General features: G+C 44.3%; 1 protein-coding gene and 1 non-coding gene across 4 annotated transcripts in view; one reads left to right on the top strand and one right to left on the bottom strand.

Annotated features, from left to right (window-relative positions):
• Positions 1-224: 224 nt before the first annotated feature.
• The window catches only part of LOC134879916 (pleckstrin homology domain-containing family G member 2-like), an 87583-nt gene continuing 63669 nt past the window's right edge, over positions 225-24138 (bottom strand). For 2 of the 3 annotated variants that reach the window (XM_063906488.1, XM_063906490.1), the window contains 11 exons: positions 22191-22257; positions 19922-19968; positions 12826-12976; positions 9355-9486; positions 6854-7036; positions 6477-6569; positions 6239-6325; positions 3728-3761; positions 3501-3590; positions 3261-3362; positions 225-639 (listed from right to left, as the gene is read on the bottom strand). In XM_063906488.1, the coding sequence (XP_063762558.1) occupies positions 563-639; positions 3261-3362; positions 3501-3590; positions 3728-3761; positions 6239-6325; positions 6477-6569; positions 6854-7036; positions 9355-9486; positions 12826-12976; positions 19922-19968; positions 22191-22257 (1063 nt within the window). In that variant the 3' untranslated portion in view covers positions 225-562. The remainder of the gene's footprint in view (positions 640-3260; positions 3363-3500; positions 3591-3727; positions 3762-6238; positions 6326-6476; positions 6570-6853; positions 7037-9354; positions 9487-12825; positions 12977-19921; positions 19969-22190; positions 22258-24138) is intronic. The other variant, XM_063906489.1, reaches the window with a different exon arrangement.
• Positions 10798-10870, top strand: trnav-uac (transfer RNA valine (anticodon UAC)). Its single transcript has one exon. It is a non-coding gene; the product is annotated as a tRNA-Val (tRNA).

Raw genomic sequence — 24138 nt, 5'->3', positions numbered from 1 at the left:
AAGACTCAAACTGGTCTGTACGGTTTTATTAAATGAACTACTTGAATCTAATACTTCCCACCGCAAAAGGGGGTTTTCTACTGGTGAAACAGTGTCCTATTCAAGCACGGGAATCCGATCTGTCTTTTACACGGTTTATTTCACCAAGCACTCGAACATACGTTACACATGCTAGGTAAACAACAGCTCAGCTTCACCAGTCAAAAAACTGATCCTACCAACCGGCAAGTTAAAGCATGCGCAGATGGGACCACATCCGGTCTACATCTGCCCATATTTGGAAAACTTTGTGAAAACTCCACATGGTCTGCTTGTGCTTTTGAGTTCTATTTTCTTGCTGGTGCCGGTGATGTAGCATGCTAGGTTTGGCCTCCGCACATTGTAAAAAGTCTTTCATCTTAAATAACGATTAAAGTCTCAACAATCTGATTTGTGCATTTTCACACCAGAACTCAACGTAGCCTGTACAATAAAAAAGATATCTTGCTGTTGAAAGGTTCTGTCCAAACGCGGTGATGAGTTGTTCGGAGCGGCTGTGTGTTCCTGATGATCCTCACTGTGATTAATGTGTGTGTGTGTGTGTGTGTGTGTGAGTGCTCTTACCGCCGGTAAACGCAGCCTCGATGTCTTTAGCCGGAGCTGGAAGAGAAACACAGTCTCACAGCTGGAGAGGATGCAGAACAGACAGATGTGTGTGTGTGTGTGTGTGTGTGTGTGTGTGTGTGTGTGTGTGTGTGTGTGTGTGTGAGTGCGTGCGTGTGTGTGTACCATATGTAGCGGGGTTCTACTTCATACCTCCACAAACACAGGCATAGTCGGAGAAGTAGTGACGTTATTTTATTTTGCCGGTCTCCCAAAGTGAAAAACAACTATTTACAACAAAAAATGAAAATAGTGGAAAAAGACTGGAAACATAAATAGTTTACCCTGTAACACAAGTATTCACAACAAATGGAGTTCCTCATTAACTCTGACATATCATAACGCTTAAACCAACTCTCACTGGGCTTTACAGGTGCTACCTGCTCTGTAGCTTCCCCAGACTGAACCCCGTCCCAGGCCAAACCAGCCCCTTTTAACTGTATAGCCCCTCCCACTGGGCTTAACTTTCTCATACCACCAATAGTTTCATCTCGCAAGCGCGCGAGAATTCACTACTTAACCGGGAGAAATGGTGCGCCCGTCTTGCCAGCCACTCTTGCCGGAAGAGGAGACGGTGGTGCATATGCCTCCCACACTTGAAGAAATGTCCGTCTAAAATCAGGTTTGTGTAAATGTATGCTTAAATGCAACGAGAACGGCCAAGTGTGCACCCATGGTCGCGCTACTAACACAGAGGAGAAAACAGTTATAATAGTGAGGTTTGTCAACCAAGCATGCAAGAACGGAAGGGAACAGGGAATGTGTGTGAATGTGAACGTGTATGTGTATGTGTGTGTGTATGCGCTGCAGCATGTGACAGAGCCGGTCAGTGACAGAGCCGCTCCGTCACATTATCCCCCTCCTCCCCTAGGTTGGCGATGTGCGGCAACCTGGAAAGGTAATCTGCCACAACATTGGTCTTGCCCGATCGGTGTCGGATGGTGAACTTGAAAGGCTGTAGTGAGAGGTACCATCGGGTAAGGCGGCTGTTGTGGTCCTTCATGGAGTTGATCCAGGTGAGAGCTCTGTGGTCAGTTTCCAGATCAAACTCCCGCCCAAGCAGGTTTCAAGGTTTTATTTGTCATATGCACAGCAGATACAGCGTATATGTTGGCAATGAAAATCTTATGTCGCAAGTAGTACTGCAGGCTTTCCAGTGCCCACTTTATGGCCAGGCCCTCTTGTTCCACCGTAGAATACCTGGTCTCGCGTGGCTGCAGCTTGCGGCTTAGGTACAGGATTGGATGTTCCTCTCCAGGGTCCCCTTGGGCCAGGACTGCTCCAAGGCCGACTGTGGAGGCGTCCACCTGTACCAGAAATGGTTGGTTGAAGTCCGGACTCTTTAGGACAGGGGAAGAACACAGGTAGGCTTTTAAGGTGCAGAAGGCTGCTTCACAGTCGTCTGACCAGGTTACTGGGTTCCTCTGTTCCTTACAGGTCAGGGCTGTTAGTGGGGCTGCAATGGTTGCAAACTGGGGCACGAACCGTCTGTACCAGCCAGCCAATCCCAGGAAGGACCTTACCTCCCTCTTGGTGCGAGGTCGAGGGCAGTTTTGGATAGCTTCCACCTTATCCACTTGCGGCCGCACCTCTCCTCTTCCGAGTTGGTATCCCAGGTACCGTGTCTCCTGCCGTGCCCACTCACACTTGGAAGGGTTGAGTGTCAACCCAGCCTTCTGAATCCTTCCCAGGACCAGTGATAGGTGCTGGGTATGCTCCGCCCATGTGTTGCTGAAGATCACCACATCATCCAGATAAGCTGCGCTGCAGTTGTCACAACCCTGGAGGACTCTGTTCATCAGTCTCTGGAAGGTGGCTGGGGCTCCATGCAGTCCAAATGGCATCACTGTAAACTGGAAAAGTCCAGCTGGTGTTCTGAACGCTGTGTATGGCCGGCACGACTCCTCCAGCGGCACCTGCCAGTATCCCTTACACAGATCGAGGGTGGTGATGTACTTGGCAGCTCCGATCTTCTCCAGCAAGTCATCAATTCTTGGCATGGGGTAGGCGTCAAACTCCGAGATGGCATTGAGCTTCCTGAAATCAATACATATCCGGAGAGACCCATCCTTTTTGAAGACAATGACCACTGGACTGCACCACTCCGAGTTGGAATGCTCAATCACCCCAAGCTTCAACATCTCCGCCACCTCTTTCTCCAGTTTTTCCACCAGCTGTTGTGGGACCCGGTAGGGACGTTGGCGGATTGGTCGTCCATCCTTCAGGCGAATGACATGCTCAACAATGGTGGTTTTCCCTGGACTGGCAGCAAAAAGTGATGGAACTTCCTGAAAGATCCGCAGGAGCCGCGTAGCTTGCTCCGGTGCAAGATGTGCCAGCACAGGAATGGCAGTTGTGGTTAGACTTTCCAACCCCGTCTCCACCTCCTCTTCTGCATCCACCTCCTTCACCAGCAGAACCTTTGCTGGGGCCTGGATTGGACGCTCCTTCCACTCTTTTAGTAAGTTCACATGGTAGGTCTGTTTTGTTTTCCTCTTCTCTGGGTGATGGACCTCGTAGGTGACCAAGCCCATCTTGCGGGTGATGACATACGTGTGTGTGTGAGTGCGTGCGTGTGTGTGTGCCCTGAGTGCCGAAGGCTGAAGGCGAGTGTGTACCTGACTGTCTGCGGGAGCGCCGGTACGGCAGGTTCCCGTCCAGCAGCAGCGGCAGACTCTTCCTGGACTTCTCCGGAGTGTAGGTCAGCAGCTCGGGGGGCTCTGCAGGAACACGAGACCCTCAGGCATTTCATTTAACCTCTCACACACCTGCTGAGTCACTACCAGAGGAGGGAGGAGTACTCAGATCCTCTACTTGTGTACCCCCAGTATACGTGCGGAGTAAAGAAGTCCACTGACCCTGACCTGATTGGCGCCGGCCCCGGTGGAATCCGTGCGGATCGTCCAGTCGCGGCGAGGTGGAGGATTTCTTCAGGTCGAATTGAGGAGCTGCAGGCAGGAAGTGATGTCATCACACTTGTAGACAAAGACTGTGTGTGAGTGTGAGTGAGTGTGTGTGTGTGTGTGTGTGTGTGTGTGTGTGTGTGTGTGTGTGTGTGTGTGTGTGTGTGTGTGTGTGTACTCACACTGGCAGAAGTTGTCTCCCAATACTTGCCTCGCCTGGAAACAAAGAGAGGAACTCATTGTCATTCAGACATAAAATAAGACTTAAAGCTGAGCAGGAATTAATTAAAACTCGGGAGATGGGGATCACAACAACAAGAGGAATGTGTGTGTGTGTGTGTGTGTGTGTGTGTGTGTGTGTGTGTGTGTGTGTGTGTGTGTGTGTGTGTGTGTGTGTGTGTGTGTGTGTGTGTGTGTCTGGAAACATTTATAATCACACCAAAATGCACATGGCATGCTGGGATATAAGCTCTGAACCTAACCAGAACCATCGAAGTTTCCAAAACAGAACCATTAGCAGGGTCTTCTGACGCAGAGGAGGAACTCAGCAGGAGGGCAACGCTCTGAAGGACGTCTGGTAAAAGATTACAGTTCTGAGCCTGAGGCCCTCCAACACCAACGAAGAAGAAATATGGTGAGGTGGAGAGGAGAGAGAAGTACTCAGGGCTTGTACTTGAGTAAAGTAGAAGTACTCAGGTCTTGTACTTGAGTAAAAGTAGAAGTACTCAGGTCTTGTACTTGAGTAAAAGTAGAAGTACTCAGATCTTGTACTTCATTAAAAGTAGAAGTACTCAGGTCTTGTACTTGAGTAAAAGTACAAGTACTCAGATCTTGTACTTGAGTAAAGTAGAAGTACTCAGATCTTGTACTTGAGTAAAAGTAGAAGTACTCAGGTCTTGTACTTGAGTAAAAGTAGAAGTACTCAGGTCTTGTACTTCATTAAAAGTAGAAGTACTCAGATCTTGAACTTGAGTAAAGTAGAAGTACTCAGATCTTGTTCTTGAGTAAAGTAGAAGTACTCAGATCTTGTACTTGAGTAAAGTAGAAGTACTCAGATCTTGTTCTTGAGTAAAGTAGAAGTACTCAGGTCTTGTACTTGAGTAAAGGAGAAGTACTCAGATCTTGTACTTGAGTAAAGTAGAAGTACTCAGGTCTTGTACTTGAGTAAAGTAGAAGTACTCAGGTCTTGTACTTGAGTAAAGTAGAAGTACTCAGGTCTTGTACTTGAGTAAAGTACAAGTACTCAGATCTTGTTCTTGAGTAAAGTACAAGTACTCAGGTCTTGTACTTGAGTAAAGTAGAAGTACTCAGATCTTGTACTTGAGTAAAGTACAAGTACTCAGATCTTGTACTTGAGTAAAGTAGAAGTACTCAGATCTTGTACTTGAGTAAAGTAGAAGTACTCAGGTCTTGTACTTGAGTAAAGTAGAAGTACTCAGATCTTGTACTTGAGTAAAGTACAAGTACTCAGATCTTGTACTTGAGTAAAGTAGAAGTACTCAGATCTTGTACTTGAGTAAAAGTAGAAGTACTCAGATCTTGTACTTGAGTAAAGTAGAAGTACTCAGGTCTTGTACTTGAGTAAAGTAGAAGTACTCAGGTCTTGTACTTGAGTAGGGTAGAAGTACTCAGATCTTGTACTTGAGTAAAAGTAGAAGTACTCAGATCTTGTACTTGAGTAAAGTAGAAGTACTCAGGTCTTGTACTTGAGTAAAGTAGAAGTACCAGAGTGTAGAAATACTCTGTCACAGTGAAAGTATTCTAAATGTTCCTCCAGTGAAAGTAGAAAGTACTCTCCTCTAAATGTACTTAAAGTAGCGACAGTAAAAGTAGTCATTGTCTGATTGGTCCATTTCAGAATAATATCTCTGATATGTTTTATAATGATTGATCATTAAAGTGTTCTCAGAGCTGGTAAAGGTGCAGCTAGTTTGAATGGCTTTGCAGTGAGCAGAAGAGGGCAGCAAAGACCAGCAGAAGATGTGTGTACCGTACTGAAACAAAGCCAGTAATAATGATATATAAGTATAAGACATAGTTTAATATACTTTCATATATACTACATCTCAGAGTCAGAGTCAGTCTTCACAGAGGAGGGATTTGACCTAATATTAAATGGTGCATCATTCACAAAATGAGGTGTAAAATATGAAAACATAGAGAAATATTGTATCAAAAATGATTGTTAAAGCTATAGTAGAATCAAGAAGTGTGTGTGGGATATATTGTGTACATTAAAGGACTTACAATGAGTAAATGCCAAGTTACAGTAAGAGATGTGCAGCATATCTGAAATAGTGGAGAATCTGTGCAGTTTCACATGAGGTTTTGTAAAGATGTATGAGAAAAAGTTGCACTGGTACAAATACAACTCATACTACGTAACAACAGCAACTTTTATTAACTATCAGAGCTACTAATGTTCTACTACTTGGATGTTTTTGGCTTCAATATTGCCAGAACTGCAGGAATACAAGTGTTTTCAAACCCGTATTGATTCCAGGAACAGACAGCACAAATGACACAGATTTTAACCCAGATTCACACAAGTGCCCATTACAACCTGCAGCTAGCCCCGTGTTAGCTCTGGGGCTAATCAGGGAGCTCTGTTTTGACGTCAACACACTCGGGGTTAAACCGACAGCCTTGTTTACAATCACCTTAACCCAATCACCTGTCACCCCCCCTCTTACCTTCTGTGGGAGAGAGGCCGGATGGTTCTCCACGATCAGCCTCTTGAGGTAGTGAACCCACAGCCTCTTCTCCTCCTGGTTCTTCGTCTGCACAGATCACAGGTGGAACAGGTGCTCAGACACTTCACAGTCTACCTCACAAGATGTTTGCCAGCTCTATCTCAGGAGGATCTACGACATGACCTCCATTTAAATATCGAGATCTTCTAGTTCCTACTACTTCTTCTCCGGCGCTCACCTGTACGACGTGCTGCAGTTTGGGGATGGTCTGGTCGGACACTTTGAAGCAGAGCGAGTCCTTCAGGGTCTCCACCAGCAGCAGGTTACAGCACTGCAGAGAGACAGGGGGTCCCAGGGTTTAAATGTAGCTTACCAACCCCATGTGTAAAATCTGGGGATTTAAAGACCATTACACTTATATTTTTGCACCACAGCTGCAGGTGCATCTTTAAAATTGATGTTTGCATGGAAACAGATCCCGGGTCAACCGGAGCGTGCATTGAGCCCTTCAGTGTGCACTAAATATATTAGGGTTGCTCCCTTTCCAAAGGCTTTATGGTCATATGGACAACAGCTTGAATCTGAATTGAAAAGCAGGAACGAGGAAAGGCGTACGAATATGTGCGTGCTGTAGACGAACTGCTCCAGCCTCTTCTTGGCGATCAGCAGCATTTTGTCGAAGAGGAAGAACGCTCGCTCCTTCTTCACCCGCTGGACCTTGAAGGAACCTTCCAGAACCAGCTCTCCAAACCCGCCCAGGTCCGGACCGGTCCAGTTCACCAGCAGGGACTCGATCTCCTGAGAGAAGGAGGTCAGAGGTTAAGAGGGTAAGAGAGGAGAGGTTTCTAAAACACACTCTCCTTAAGCTGCAGAGGTCCTGGGTCCTAATGGCTGAACCTTCAGAGATGAACAGGCTCTTTATTCCTTCGTAGGGTCGAACCCAAACCATCAAGAGCCTTTAAGACTGCATGTTCTTGGTAGAAAACATTATGATCATCTCTAGGAAATGGTTCAATAGATTGGTTTTAGTGGGTTCTTGTCAGGAGGATTTATTAAAAAGGTAGATATGGAAAGGTTCTGTTTTGGATGAGATCCTTTTCTTAGGTAGCAAAATATCCTCAAAATGCTCTAAAACAGACCGAACGTCTCAAGAACAGCACCTGAAGTCAGTCCTAAACTACTAATAAAAGAGTCTTACGTTAGCTTTCTGTCAGGAGCAGCCAGCACGTATGAAATAAAAATGGTTGTACTACCTAAACCTTGAAGGTTATGAATAGAAAATGTGAATTTTAGAATCAAATTGTCACACAGAAGACATTCGTAGGTCTCAATACATCCTGAAAATGCTGTAAAACAATGATAACTTTACAAAAACTGCACCTTAATTTGGTCCAATCAACTTAGGGTTCACATTTCTTTGGTACAACACATTATAATCCCTGCTGGAGAATATCTTTTAGCTTTGTATTACAGCTGGTTATACCCTCGCCTGTAAGCCCTTTCAAACACGCACTGTGAGATGTTAGCTCCTTTGGATTGAGATGTAGAAGATGGTGTTATGGAAGAGTAAAGGCAACAAAAAGTCCAGTTTCCTTTCAGATAACTTCACAATCTTGGATTTCTAAGGAGAAAGGTCATGAATGGGTTTAATCTAGATTTGGGATCATTACGCCTCAAATTGAAAATAAAAATGGATGCTTCCTGACGGCAGAAATGAGACTCAAGAACCTCCCGTTTGAGGCGATTTGTTAAGTTAACATCATGTGGAAACATCAGTTCAATAACTATGCCAACCTGCTCCACCTGTGTGAACATTTCACCTTCATTTCCAGCTGCTGTGAGGTCAAAGGTCAACACCTGAGCATTTCCTGCTTCAGGGGTTAGAGGTCACACTAATCACACTCAGGTCAGAGCTGCTAAACTATTCCTAAACTACGACCCGGATGACTCCGTGTTTCCAGAAAATAGTCACAACTGTTTGTTAATGAGACCTCTGCGGAGCCACAGGCAGCGGCCAGCTGTGGAGGCGACCTCTGACCTCGAAACAACCAGCTGCAGGAGAAAGACCTCCTTTAAAAGATGCTCTACAAGTGGAGCGCGTTACAATTGGTGACACTATCATAAGGAAGTTAAACCCTTCCTCCTCCTCAATGGGAGTACAGATTAGATATTTATGAGCTTAACTTCAGAGCATTGTTTTCTCTCCTGTCAGCTTTACATGTTGGGAGCCAATAAACAGTTGGTGTTAGGCTTCCTTTGATATCAGTGCAAAGCTACTACAGCCTCGTAAAGATGGGGCGATTCTGCAACATCAAGGAGGGTGAAGTAGTATACTAGATACCTTTTAGGCAGACATTTGACAATGGTTTGCATTTTGGAACATCAAAGGAACAAACAAAAAGCTTCGATTGAACGACAAGGAACAAAACTGTCAAAGAGAAATGACAGGAGAAAGAGGATGCTGACACACACACACACACACACACACACACACACACACACACACACACACACACGGAACCAGTTCATAACATGTTCCGTGTGTGAGTCATGGTGTGAACACGTGTCGGGGGAAGTGCAGGAATGCGGCGGTGGCAGAGTTTGACACCTAAAGGTCGACGGCTGACCTCCGGCTGTCTGTTAACACCTGGTGCAGCGAGCGCTTATCCACAGTGAAACGCTCTGAGGCCGCTTGGTCTGCACAGAGATTACTTTCTGACTCACGTTCCTGAAGTTTAAACCTTCAGTGCGGAGACATCGAGTCACAGAACAAAGGTTGGTCTTAAAAATGTATTAAAAGTAAATCACAGCGTCCTCAAGGCACCCCTGGAGGTCAAAGGCTTTTTGTAGAATAATACAAAATAAAATAATCATATTATTGCAATCTTTTATTTTACATATACAACTATATCTTTCATTTCTCTGTTCTATATTTATGTCTCTTTGGTTACGCAACACTGCCACAGAGCTAATGCCTTCAAAGTGAAAACACACTCGTCAAATAACCAGATTGCTCTCTAAGGACCCGCTCTCTGATAATGTAACTGCCCGATATGGAGTGATATGAATCCCCAGAAGTTGCATCAGCTATTAAACCCCGGCCTGTAGCCTCTCACCTGCAGTCGGACTGCGTGCTCCTGCTTCCTCTTCATGTCGTTGATGTACCAGGCGACCGCCGTCATGGTGATGATGGCGTCCTCGATGATCTCATACCCGGGGTCGCTCTTATCGAAGTGCTTGGAAAGTTCCTGAGGAGACATGAGAGCCACTTGTCATGAGGGTATGTTACAGCTGATTGCAACACATCATCATTTTACACGACATATTGATTTAAAGGTGATCGTACTGCCTGTAAGGAAGGGCACTGATCAGGGTTCTCTGGCCTTTGAATCACAGTTTATGTTTTACCAATGAAACTACTGAAGCGGAAGTTCACTCCCGGGACTTCGTACTTTAAAACCAACATAATTACTAATAAATGATCTACATTTTTCCATTATTAAAAGTGTAGCTACTACATATTATTGGGTAAAACTTAGTAACCATATTCTCCTGATGATTTCCTGGAAAGCAATCATGTTACTCCCCGTTAATATAGTCTCCAATAATAGCAGAAACTGAGTATTAAAAAGTATTGCACGGTGTTTTCTGAAGGAGCAACAGCAAAAATGCATGTGTTTTTTTCTCCACAGCTGACGTTAAATCCACCGGACTTCTTTCTGCAGAATGATACGAGTGGATGTTGGATCAGAACTGCCCAACCAACAGAAATAACAGACTGCGTTATCTGCAAGCTGACCAAGCGAGTATTCCACTAACTGGTGTAATAATGTTTTAGAAAGAGCAGTAAACACAAAGAAATAATTAACCAAACAAAGAATCCAAGCAGCTGACACAGCACTTCATCACAGAGACAAGCAAAGCAGGAACAGCTGAGGATTATGGGAAAATCCCAGCTCAGCTCCAAACAGATGTAGCACCAGTGTTTGTACTGGCCACTGTGGACAGAGCAACAAATACACACAGTCACACACACCGCAGAGAACAGAGAGCAAAGTGTGTGTGTGTGTGTGTGTGTGTGTGTGTGTGTGTGTGTGTGTGTGTGTGTGTGTGTGTGTGTGTGTGTGTGTGTCTCAGAGGTGGGCTTGGACTGGAACCAGTGAACACGTTCATTGGGAGAAGCTGTGTGTCTGTGTGTCCTGGTGTTTTATAGATGAGACTGTCTGCTGAATATCTTCAGTTGTTTGAAGTAAGACATTTGTAAAAGTCAGAGGTGGAACTTATGAGACAAATAAGTATTTACACCCTCTTGCTTCAATATAATTTCTTGCCCTAAACTCCCTCGGCACCACCGCTTTATAACACCAGTGAGTTCTAAGTTTGATTCTTCCAAAGATGTATGACTTATTGAACATTGCTTTGGATAAAGGTACCTACAGAGAGCGTAGTAAAGTCAAAGTGTAGCAGGGAAACATGCCGGTGACGCTTCTGTGGCTTTGACATTAAAAGCTTCTATCTGGATATTCTTTGAATAGAGGTTTAAAGTCTGTCGTCATATAGGTTCCATAGTGTAGCGGTTATCACGTCTGCTTTACACGCAGAAGGTCCTGGGTTCGAGCCCCAGTGGAACCACTAATTTAGGGCGGTGGTGGCGAAGTCCATAGGGGCTTGGCCTGGGAACTGGAAGGTCACCAGTTCAAGTCCCCGAAAGACCAAGTGCCACCGTGGTGTCCCTGAGCAAGACACTGGTTACCTACACTGCTCCCCGGGCGCCGTACATAATGGCAGCCCACTGCTCCTAACACTAGGATGGGTCAAATGCAGAGACCGCATTTCGTTGTCCTAGTACTTGTACTCTGTGCAATGACAATAAAGTTGAATCTTATTATCTTATATTCTTCCTCAACACAACCCTAAAAATAAATCAGAGAATAATATCTGAAATAGAATAAAAGGATTCAAAGGAATAAACTAGTGTTTTTTGAAGGATCTGTGATTTTGGAATTGGAATATTACCTCTAGAAGAAGGTTAGCGTACTAAGTTTACTATTTGGTAGTTTTCGAGGTGTAACCTGTAGTATCAGGTATTATTTGAGGTAATACATGTACTATTAATGCAGTATTTGTAGTATTTGCAGTATTACCTGCAGTAACAGCTGGTACTTGAAGTATTAATGCAGTATTACCTGCAGTAACAGCTGGTACTTGAAGTATTTATGCAGTATTCGCAGTATTACCTGCAGTAACAGCTGGTACTTGAAGTATTTATGCAGTATTTGCAGTATTACCTGCAGTAACAGGTGGTACTTGAAGTATTTATGCAGTATTCGCAGTATTACCTGCAGTAACAGCTGGTACTTGAAGTATTTATGCAGTATTTGCAGTATTACCTGCAGTAACAGCTGGTACTTGAAGTATTTATGCAGTATTTGCAGTATTACCTGCAGTAACAGCTGGTACTTGAAGTATTTATGCAGTATTCGCAGTATTACCTGCAGTAACAGCTGGTACTTGAAGTATTTATGCAGTATTCTCAGTATTACCTGCAGTAACAGCTGGTACTTGAAGTATTTATGCAGTATTCGCAGTATTACCTGCAGTAACAGCTGGTACTTGAAGTATCTATGCAGTATTCGCAGTATTACCTGCAGTAACAGCTGGTACTTGAAGTATTTATGCAGTATTCGCAGTATTACCTGCAGTAACAGCTGGTACTTGAAGTATTTATGCAGTATTTGCAGTATTACCTGCAGTAACAGCTGGTACTTGAAGTATTTATGCAGTATTCACAGTATTACCTGCAGTAACAGCTGGTACTTGAAGTATTTATGCAGTATTCGCAGTATTACCTGCAGTAACAGCTGGTACTTGAAGTATTTATGCAGTATTCGCAGTATTACCTACAGTAACAGCTGGTACTTGAAGTATTTATGCAGTATTTGCAGTATTACCTGCAGTAACAGCTGGTACTTGAAGTATTTATGCAGTATTCGCAGTATTACCTGCAGTAACAGCTGGTACTTGAAGTATTTATGCAGTATTTGCAGTATTACCTGCAGTAACAGCTGGTACTTGAAGTATTTATGCAGTATTTGCAGTATTACCTGCAGTAACAGCTGGTACTTGAAGTATTTATGCAGTATTTGCAGTATTACCTGCAGTAACAGCTGGTACTTGAAGTATTTATGCAGTATTTGCAGTATTACCTGCAGTAACAGCTGGTACTTGAAGTATTAATGCAGTATTACCTGCAGTAACAGCTGGTACTTGAAGTATTTATGCAGTATTTGCGGTATTACCTACAGTAACAGCTGGTACTTGAAGTATTTATGCAGTATTTGCAGTATTACCTGCAGTAACAGCTGGTACTTGAAGTATTAATGCAGTATTACCTACAGTAACAGCTGGTACTTGAAGTATTTAAGCAGTATTCGCAGTATTACCTGCAGTAACAGCTGGTACTTGAAGTATTTATGCAGTATTTGCAGTATTACCTGCAGTAACAGCTGGTACTTGAAGTATTTATGCAGTATTACCTGCAGTAACAGCTGGTACTTGAAGTATTTATGCAGTATTTGCAGTATTACCTGCAGTAACAGGTGGTACTTGAGGATCCTCTGCACTGGCTTCAGCAGGTAGGTCTCCAGAGGTAAGGAGTGGTTCAGGGTGGTCTGTCTCTCCTGGAAGAAGCTCACCAGACTCTTGTTCTTCATGCAGTCCCGGAGCACCGACACACAGCTGAGAGAGAGAGAGAGAGAGAGAGAGAGAGAGAGAGAGAGAGAGAGAGAGAGAGAGAGAGAGAGAGAGAGAGAGAGAGCGAGAGAGGGGGTTATTACACACAAGTTATATCCCAAATAACAAAAGCTTCAAAACACAAACACACAGAAAAGCAACGTAAAGGGGGGAAGTGAGGAAGAAGAGAAACAGGGTGGAGCAGGTCCAGAGCAGCAGGAGCTGAAGGGGAACTCCTCGACCCTCAGACCCTCTGAAAACAAAGGAGGAAAGGACTGCAGGAAAGGAAGGAGAAGCAGAAGGAGAAGAAGAAGAAGGAGAAGAAGAAGTCCACATGTGTTTGGAGCTCTGACAAAACGAAGAGCCAAAACCAAGTTCATTCCTCACAACTCAAACAAAGGAAGGAACCAAATTAAACACCAATTTACAAATTATTAATGACGGTTATTATAAAATGTTAAAGGTCTTGTGAAAAGATTTGAACGAAAGGAGCTGAGGAGGAGGGAGACGAGAGGAGACATGAGAGGAGAAAGGAGGCAAGGGAAGAGGAGACTGTCGGCGTCACGCTGCGGTGAATCTCTGTCAGCGCCGGTGAGACGGGAAGGGGATGAGGGGAGGGAGCAGGAAGGAGGCCAAGGTAGCGATGGGGGTGGAGAGGAGGTTCCTTTCCCCCAGATAGATGCTGCTCAGAGCGTTGGTAATATCTTCTGCAGACTGATGAGTTCAGCAGGAGAACAACCGCACTGTATCTGCAGCCTGGATCCTCACAGCCCAGCGGCAGCAGAAAGACGGTATCTGTTCAACCATCAGGGCGTCGTGCAGGAGATGTCTCTGAACGTTTGCAGCTAGTAAACTCCAGCCTCTTGCATTAAGCTATCGTACGTTGTGAGGAAGCAGGCGTTGAATGCAGTCCAGATCTAACCAGAAGCAACTCTGTCGTCCACCAAGCAACGTCCTTCCTCGTTAAGCAACTTATAAAACATAGTTAGTCGTGGATCTGTTTTTTCTAGGAGATGGGGTGTAGTTTAAAGACCTCTTCATACTTTAGTTTCTGTGATGAATGGTATTTGCACGGTAAAATAAAGCCTATTTTCTTAGTTTCTAGCCACAAAATATTACAAAATGCTCCATCATGGCAGTTCATCCAACATCCGGATCCAGAACATCTTCTGATTTATGCATGTGTTCTCCTCACAGGATGATTGGTGATGATTGGATGGCTCAGACCTCCACAGACTGCCAGATGGGAGTGGATTTATTGGACATTTTCCGACATATTCTTGCTCTCCTGAGGATGAAACATTTTGGTAATCTTTGGATGCTATGTAGGCTTTTAGAAATAATATAAAGAGTGCATTTATATTGGGATCACCATGTCTTAGCAAACACTTAAAGTGCAACACAAGCCATAAACCTGCAGATCAGGAGAGAAACACTTCATCATGCGTCCTGCTGTTAGGAAATCTAATCGCTTTCAATTCATAGAATCGAGACCAGAGACATCCCATATCCTACTCCTGCTCTCAGAGGATGGACCCTTTAGCCCTTCTACACGTTAAGCTTTCACAGTAGATATTTCATCAGTGCTTTGTTTACTCCGTCCTCTGCAACCAAACAAATACACAATGTTTATCCATTCATCTTTGATTTTATGGCGTTCTCAAATGGAGCAGCTGTTACAAACCCCAATTCCTCTGGGGATGAACGAAGCATTGTGATCCTGACAGCAGGACCCTTGTGCCTTTACTTGCACTAAAGTACAGAAGGTTTTTAGGCGTGTGGTCGTAGCAAGACGTGCAGCAAGCATGAAATCCAATGTCAGAGGACAGATGTCTAAACCTGGCTCCGTGACGGGAAATGAACAGAATGTTTTATGAATAAAGCAAAGTATTTATTATAATTGGATAAAGAAACCAAAGGAAAGCTACCAGTATGGAGTGAGTGAGTGAGTGTGTGTGGTGTGTATAATATAATGCAAGGTGATGAATGCCCAAACTAAAGACAAAACTATTTGCAGCGATAGAAACCAGAGAAGAACAGCTGCAATCTCTGACCGCAGACAAACCCAGACTGAAGGAGACTGGCTTCAGTCTGGGATAAACCTCTGCAGCAAGAATTTAAAGCACATGTCGGATATGAAAAACATACACTAGAGACATTCCTCGAAACGAAGCTTGGAAAGATTCCCATCAAATCATCCGAGGACGAGTGGACTTCCTGCCCGCGACGCTCGCCTCTCTGTTATCGATCCACCGCGTGTGCTGCTCTCTGTTATTACAAATTGGAGACATTTTGCAGTCGTGTTTTTTAAAGGCTGTGGATAATTACAGCTGCTCCCAGAGCCTGGATTCATCTCCACCAATCAGAGGGAACACTACACCGTCCTGCAGAAGAACACCAATAACCCCCTCTCTCCGCTCCCCCTTCAGTCCGCCTTTACGTCGTGTTTACATTTGCAAAGATGAGTTTCCAAAAGACTCTCCCTGACATCAACTGTGGAGACGCAAACACCTCGTGCATAAAAACGGAGCAAAAAGAAGTGCATTCAACTTGCATTCTCTCTGATATCTAACACAGAGATCCTGACCCTCTACGGGTGCACCATAGAAAGGATCCTGACCCTCTAAAGGTGCACCATAGACAGGATCCTGACCCTCTACTGGTTCCTGACCCTCTAAAGGTGCACCATAGAAAGGATCCTGACCCTCTACTGGTTCCTGACCCTCTAAAGGTGCACCATAGAGAGGATCCTGACCCTCTACTGGTTCCTGACCCTCTACGGGTGCACCATAGAGAGGATCCTGACCCTCTACTGGTTCCTGACCCTCTACTGGTGCACCATAGAGAGGATCCTGACCCTCTACTGGTTCCTGACCCTCTACTGGTGCACCATAGAAAGGATCCTGACCCTCTACTGGTTCCTGACCCTCTAAAGGTGCACCATAGACAGGATCCTAACCCTCTACTGGTTCCTGACCCTCTACGGGTGCACCATAGAGAGGATCCTGACCCTCTACTGGTTCCTGACCCTCTACGGGTGCACCATAGAGAGGATCCTGACCCTCTACTGGTTCCTGACCCTCTACGGGTGCACCATAGAGAGGATCCTGACCCTCTACTGGTTCCTGACCCTCTACTGGTGCACCATAGAGAGGATCCTGACCCTTTACTGGTTCCTGACCCTCTACAGGTGCACCATAGAGAGGATCCTGACCCTCTACTGGTTCCTGACCCTCTACGGGTGCACCATAGAGAGGATCCTGACCCTCTACTGGTTCCTGACCCTCTACTGGTGCACCATAGGATCCTGACCCTCTACTGGTTCCTGAACCTCTAAAGGTGCACCATAGACAGGATCCTGACCCTCTACTGGTTCCTGACCCTCTAAAGGTGCACCATAGAGAGGATCCTGACCCTCTACTGGTTCCTGACCCTCTACGGGTGCACCATATAGAGGATCCTGACCCTTTACTGGTTCCTGACCCTCTACGGGTGCACCATAGAGAGGATCCTGACCCTCTACTGGTTCCTGACCCTCTACTGGTGCACCATAGGATCCTGACCCTCTACTGGTTCCTGAACCTCTAAAGGTGCACCATAGACAGGATCCTGACCCTCTACTGGTTCCTGACCCTCTAAAGGTGCACCATAGACAGGATCCTGACCCTCTACTGGTTCCTGACCCTCTAAAGGTGCACCATAGAGAGGATCCTGACCCTCTACTGGTTCCTGACCTTCTACCGGTGCACCATAGGATCCTGACCCTCTACTGGTTCCTGAACCTCTAAAGGTGCACCATAGACAGGATCCTGACCCTCTACTGGTTCCTGACCCTCTAAAGGTGCACCATAGAGAGGATCCTGACCCTTTACTGGTTCCTGACCCTCTACTGGTGCACCATAGAGAGGATCCTGACCCTTTACTGGTTCCTGACCCTCTACTGGTGCACCATAGAGAGGATCCTGACCGGCTGCATCATGTCTGGCAGGCGGTACTGCAGCATGAGGACTAAAACCACCAGTCAATGTTGAATCTTTGATGGTAGTTTTTCAGTGAAAGCGTCATCAGACCGGCTTTCAGAAGTAAAGAAGAGAGCTAACCTCAGTTTGGATTGGACCTCCATAAACATGAGCTCAAAGGGTTTGGATAAAACCACAAAACAAGAGGCAAGGAGGGTCTGAAGGACCTCTTTCTTTTCCATCGCGCACCGTGAAGTCTAAAAAGACTCTTCAGAGAGCCAAGTTGTGTTTAGATGCTTCACTAGTTTTCTCAGACCCATGCAAACAACAACAAACCTCCCTCCTCTCATGCCACATATTCCCATTTCTTCAAAGACGAAGTGTCTCACTGCAGTAGAATTATCTCAGTCTGGTTCCAGAACAAACAAACCTTTGCCGCACCAGATGACTCTATTTTCTTAAACGTGTTGGATGGTGCTAGAAGCAGGAAACAGAACCAGGGCAGGGATTGGATAAACGTCTCCGTATGATCCTCTGTGCGCTGGATCTTTGTCAACATCTGTGAAGAATGAGACTGAAACCTTGAAATGGTGCAAGCAGTCACATTTTAATCCAAATCAAATGGATGCATTTATCCAATTGTCTATTAAACAGCGATCCAAGCGTTTTAGAGGCTCGTGAAGTCGCTGTACAAAAGATATTCGCTTTATGATGCAAAAGCGTCTAAGATACTACAATGGGAACTTTTGTGGTGCCGTCTTGATAACAGATGTATTAATGACTATATTTTCTCCCAGTGCTTTATTTCAGTGGCTCTCGTAATCACATCTGCCATTGTCTTCCATCACTGACATGATAAGAAAGCTTCATAATTCACCTTTTGGCTTTTCTCCCGAAAGAAATGGTGGTTCTGACCCATTCTGACCCTTGAAAACTGAACAAATCATATGTTTTATGACTTAAAAAGAGATGAAAATGACTGTGTGAGATGAGGGTTTTCTCAAAGTGTAGTTTAGTTGAATTGATATGGATTTGAATCATACATTTCTACGTTAAGACGGAGATTGCATTGGCTCTGATGTTGCGTATAGGGCTCAGCTGTCTTTACACCATTTCTTGTTTGTTATATTTGCACTCATTGCATCGCAACTGCTGCCATACAACGGGTCCAATCCCCTCTGTTGGGCTGTGGAGTGATGGCAGCCCACTGCTCCTCACACTGGGATGGGTCAAATGCAGCTTGTACATTTCCCCTCTGTGGGACCAGTAAGGGTTCCTTCTTCTGCAGGATTTAGTCTTGGTCCATCTCCAAGGTAAACCCAATGTGGTTTCATTGCAGTAAGAATATAATCCGACCCGGATCTGAACCAAAACGTAGGATTTCGAGCTGCCTGCGAGGGCATTTGTTGATAATGGACAACACGACGGGGGGAGGACTGACTTCTGCAGAATGCTTGTATTCTGAATATTTATTATTTTTGCTCTTTGAATCACAGCCAGATTCAAACACAACATGCCACATTTGCTCCTTTTGTGCTTCCCAAGTTTACCATTAAAAGCTGCACATTTCAGTCCAATAATGAGGAACTCTGCAGGTAAAATACGGCAGTGCTCTTTCTAAGACGCCAACAACACCTTCTTTATTTGCTTTAACGTGTGCGCTACGGCCCGTCACTGTGATGTCTGATTAACAGACCGACAGGCAGCCCTACACGTCCCTCACAAAGGATCCAAAGTAAACTCAATAACCTGCACGTCCTCTTTGATGTGTGTTGTTACTGGACCTGTTCCTGCTCTGTTAAAGAACTGGCTCTAGAGACGCCCCCCCCGCCCCCCCCCCGGCTCTACAGCTCATCAATTTACAGCATTACAAACATCCAAGTGGAGCATTAATCATCCCAGCATCTGGACCCCACCCCCCCGCCCCCCCGACCCCTTCTGGATCCGCACTGACATCACATCCCCGTCTGCTGATGTCGTTTTAATCGCTCTGTGGATTTCGCTGATTCAGAGGCTGCAACTTTCACTTCTGCTGTCGGCAAGTCCCAAATTCTCCCCGTTAAACACTAAAGAGATGCCAGAGAACAATATTTCTGTTGGTCAGAAAAAGGTATAAAGAGTCCGGAAATATGAAGCTGGTGTCAGATGAAAAAGTCGACATTTGGAAAGAAAATCTGAACTTTGAAAAAAAGTCAGGATGTTTTGGGAGAAAACTATTTGGGAAGACAAAAAGTGTGAATTTTTAAAAGAAGATGATTAGGGTTACATGATGAAGGAGTTGGAATAATGAGAAGATATTGGGACAATTTTAAAAAGTCGAAATTCAGAAAAATATTCTGATTTTTTCAGGAAAAAAAATCAGAATTTTGAAAAATAATCGGAAATCTCTAAAAGTCGACATTTCGAAAAAATACAGAATTAAACAAAAGAAAGTCAGATCTTTTAGGGAACTAGTGATCAATTTGAAGAAATAGTCGAACATTCTAAAAAAGTTGGAAGATGTCCGGTCAGAAAGGGTTTACTGAGTCCAGAGATATGGAGATGGGGTCAGGTGTCTGGTCAGACGGCAGAGACAGCTCACGGAGAGTAAATAGGGGATGGATGTCCGGTGGGTCTGCGGGGGACGAGTGGCAGGCAGCAGGCTGACACTGAGACTGAGATTTCTGATCCTTTCTTTTACTCTCCTTTTTTCTGGAGAGGAAGTAAAGGAAACCGGAGCTCTGGATCTATCTGTTGTTGGAGGTGTGATATATGACTCAGCAGCTTTAAGACGTGAAGACACTATTATTTTAATGCCGGATCTACATCACGCATCATGGACATCATGGACGAGTGTAATCTCCTAATGAAGGAGCTGAAGACTGCACTTAAGAATAAATATATCAAAACAAAAAGGGGAAACCCGAGTCCTCCCAATCCTGAGGAAGAATGCAGCGCAGTGAGCAGAGCTTAAGTTAATTAGACTAATTTAATCTAATTTCGCTTCACTTACTTTGGGTAGTTCATGCAGTAGAGGGTGTAGATGTCGAAGGTTTCGCTCTGAAAAACAAAAGACCAGAGGACAAGCGTTACCGTCGTCCATAATGCAGTACTTCACTTCATGGGAGGACAGACGCAGTGTATGAAATCATTCTGAATGAACAAATTCATTAAGGTCACTGAAACACCCAGCTGGATATTTGACCGGGCTGGGTTAGGTTTCCTGTGATTGGATATTCTATATTTCTGCATCATAAACACACTTACTGCTTTTTTTTCAAACTCCAAGACGAGGAAAAAATCACAAAGTTTATTTATTTGTATTTTTTTATTTTATTTTGTTTTATTTAATTTATTATTAGTTCTGCATTTATTCATATGTGTTCATTTTGCTTACTCCCCCTGCTGTATAAATACTAACACAGAATGAACACAAGATGGACATCAGTACATATCAACAACATATACAGTATCAGGGGTATCCATCTTTACAACGGGTCTGAAATAAAGGCCCTCTCCTGAGTGAGTCAGCAGACCTCAGAGAGAGACGGCTCTATGTTCCTGAAATAGCTCTTCTCCTCTAACAGTTTAATCTAATGTCCACTTCCTCATTAAGACTCACCCTCAGAAAACATCCTCTTTATTCACAGAAACACGCAGAATATTAACAAAGTGCTGCAAAGTACAAGTACCTTTCGCAAGTACTGTACTTCAGTCCAATTCTGAGGTACTTGTGTATTTATTGAGTATTTATATTTGATGCTATTTTCTACTTCTACTCCACTACATAGTTACCAGGCAGATTAGGATTACTGATGGTAAATATAATCTCCCTTAAATCAGACTGTAGTTCACCTGCAGTAAATCCAGCAGCTACCCTGCAGTATACAAAGCCATTCAAACTAGCTGCACCTTTACCAGCTCTGAGAACACTTTACTGATCAATCATTATAAAACATATCAGAGATATTATTCTGAAATGGACCAATCAGACAATGACTACTTTTACTGTCGCTACTTTAAGTACATTTAGAGGAGAGTACTTTCTACTTTCACTGGAGGAACATTTAGAATACTTTAACTGTGACAGAGTATTCCTACACTCTGGTACTTCTACTTTACTCAAGTACAAGACCTGAGTACTTCTACTTTACTCAAGTACAAGACCTGAGTACTTCTACTTTACTCAAGTACAAGACCTGAGTACTTCTACTTTACTCAAGTACAAGATCTGAGTACTTCTACTTTACTCAAGTACAAGACCTGAGTACTTCTACTTTACTCAAGTACAAGATCTGAGTACTTCTACTTTACTCAAGTACAAGACCTGAGTACTTCTACTTTACTCAAGTACAAGATCTGAGTACTTCTACTTTACTCAAGTACAAGATCTGAGTACTTCTACTTTACTCAAGTACAAGATCTGAGTACTTCTACTTTACTCAAGTACAAGACCTGAGTACTTCTACTTTAACTACAAGACCTGAGTACTTCTACTTTAACTACAAGACCTGAGTACTTCTACTTTACTCAAGTACAAGACCTGAGTACTTCTACTTTAACTACAAGATCTGAGTACTTCTTCTATTAATCCTCACAAAGAGGAGATTATTCCAGCAGAAAATAAATCCATTTCCTGAAATGTTCCCTGACTCCTCCTGATGAAAGGAAGCTTCCCTATCTGAGGTGCAATCTGTAACATCTGTCCTGAAGGAGGCGCTAGAGAGCAGAAGTCCTTTGGCATCAGCTGTTGAACGTGGCCTCCATTTACTGAAGGTCTCCAATTGCTTCACATTTGTCTTCCTCACTCTTCTCATATTCCTGGATTCTCCTCTCAGCGTTAAGGCATGAGAGAGGAAGTCCTTCATGAACTCACACACACACACACACACACACACACACACACACACACACACACACACACACACACACACACACACACACACACACACACACACACACACACACACACACACACACACACACAAAGGACATGTATTCATGGGGTGTTGGTTTGATCAGCAGCAGCTGGTGTGTGTGTAAATGTGTGTGTAGCAGTGAATAGAGGGTCCAGTTGTGCTGCTTTACAGGGTGTTGGGGGTTAACCGTGTCGTGTTTCCTGTCAACTAACACACACACGCACGCACACACACACACGCACACACACGCACGCACACACGCACGCACACACACACACACACACACACACACACACACACACACACGCACGCACGCACACACACACACACACACACACACACACACACACACACAGTACTCACCCTCTCCACGAAGCACTCTGCGATGGCGGCAGCGTGGGGGCTCCTCTCTAAATCCTCCAGGAGATCACTGAGGAGAAACACAGGTTTGTGTTAGAGCTGGAAACTGAGTTCATCTCCTCAGGTACTGAACTCAGTTTAAAAGTATTTCCATGTACTGCAACCTCATACTTTGAGGCAAATATCAGTACTTTAAGTTAAGGCAAATACTTAAGTCACATTTGGACGTTACTCTTCAGTAATTCTGTGATTCAGAAGCTCGTTCATCGGATACCTAAGGATCAATTATTCCTAACTTTAGCTGCGTTTTCCTACCGAGGTCCAGCAGCAACACGTGTCGAGTCATGCTGGTTTCATGCATGAAATCTATTCAACATAACCCTCTGTCTTCGTAGACTTGCTTTTGCACAGGAAAGGAACATGGATTGCATTCAAATAAAACGGGCGGAATTTTTTGCAGCAACATAAAGACAGTAGATTACAACAGAGATAAAATAACCCAAAATATACTCGGACTAAAAATGTACAAAAATATGAACAAAAACAAAATGTGAAGCGGGATATTATGAAGTGTGTAAGGTACGGAATATTAAGCAGAATAAAAGGTTGAATGTACCGTGTGGACTCTCTTCTATTTGTTTATACTTCCTGGTTCCTCATCATGTGGAATACACACTCATGAGTAATATAGTATAGTGCATCAGTAACATGCATACAGTCTGTTAAGAATGACCTCAGGAAGGGAAGCTCCAGAACGAGCCTTGCTGTACTTTAATGAGTGCTTCTGCACCGTGCTATCACTGCGTTTATGACAGTATCCGAGTCCCCGCTCTGATGGAGTCCCGTGTTCAGAGGTGCAGAGGCTCCTGAACGTTACATGCGTCGCCCTGGCTGAGCCTGCGCCGCTGCGGCAGCCGCTCAGACTTTCCACCAGATGCTAAACCGCTCGAACATCTGCAGAGGCTTGCAGAGTCTGAGCACGGCTGATGTTAAACTCTGGTCTCAGGTCTGATCCCTGCTAATCCCAGAGGTGTGGGACGGAGTTTAGGTCGGAGCTTTTTGTCTTAACCGAACTGTGGAAAGCATTTTCATTCATAGACTCAAGGCTTTATTGTCTTATGTGTTTTTGCAGCGGAGTTTGACAATGAACATCTGGAGTTTGTGTCTGAGCTTCAGCCTCACACTGAAGCTCCTGTGGTGGTTTAACTCCCACGGGTGACACCTGTGTTTACAGGTTGTGTTGTTGTTTATCAGATGCACAAACACAATCCCTTTATTGTCCAGTTGTGCATCGTGGTTTTGATGTCCATTCGATATTTCAGTCCATAACAAACAGTCCTTCTGGTTCACACTCGCGCTACAGGCGGTCAAAATCCAGTTCCCCTTCCGGGGTCGGACACAGCCAATCAGGGGACAACACACACCTTAAACACCCCATGTAACCTCATGGTACACACAGTGAAGAACACCACAGCATGAACCCATTACAACGGCTCTTACACGTAAGCAAGGGTGCAGGTACGAGCAAACTGCATGCATATAAATCAAACTCTGAACAGGTGAACACAATGAGGTGAAATATGAACATGTGGACCTGAGATAGGTGTACGTTTCTGTCCCTACGGCATCACATTAATGTAAAACACTGATACCTTTATTTCAAACACATTCAACTCGAACACTGCTATATTTCTAAAGTTAGTGTAGCTTCCTTGGACCAAAAACACCGTGACAGATTCCTCATGAGTGTTTCTACTGATTCTGATTCTGAGTTAGTTTCATCGCTTCATCACCAACTTATATTTCTGCAATGCCTCGGCCACATTCACAGTTAGAAAGACATTATGTTACTGCATGAGTTTAAGATCACTAAATAAAAAGGGTGTTTTTAAGATGTCTAAAGCTGCCAGTCTTTCTGCAAAAAAGTCATTTAGAAAGGTTCAATTAAGAA

This window comes from Eleginops maclovinus, chromosome 18 (genome assembly GCF_036324505.1).
Source record: "Eleginops maclovinus isolate JMC-PN-2008 ecotype Puerto Natales chromosome 18, JC_Emac_rtc_rv5, whole genome shotgun sequence".
Lineage (NCBI taxonomy): Eukaryota > Metazoa > Chordata > Actinopteri > Perciformes > Eleginopidae > Eleginops > Eleginops maclovinus.
This window is presented reverse-complemented; position numbering and strand designations above follow the sequence as displayed.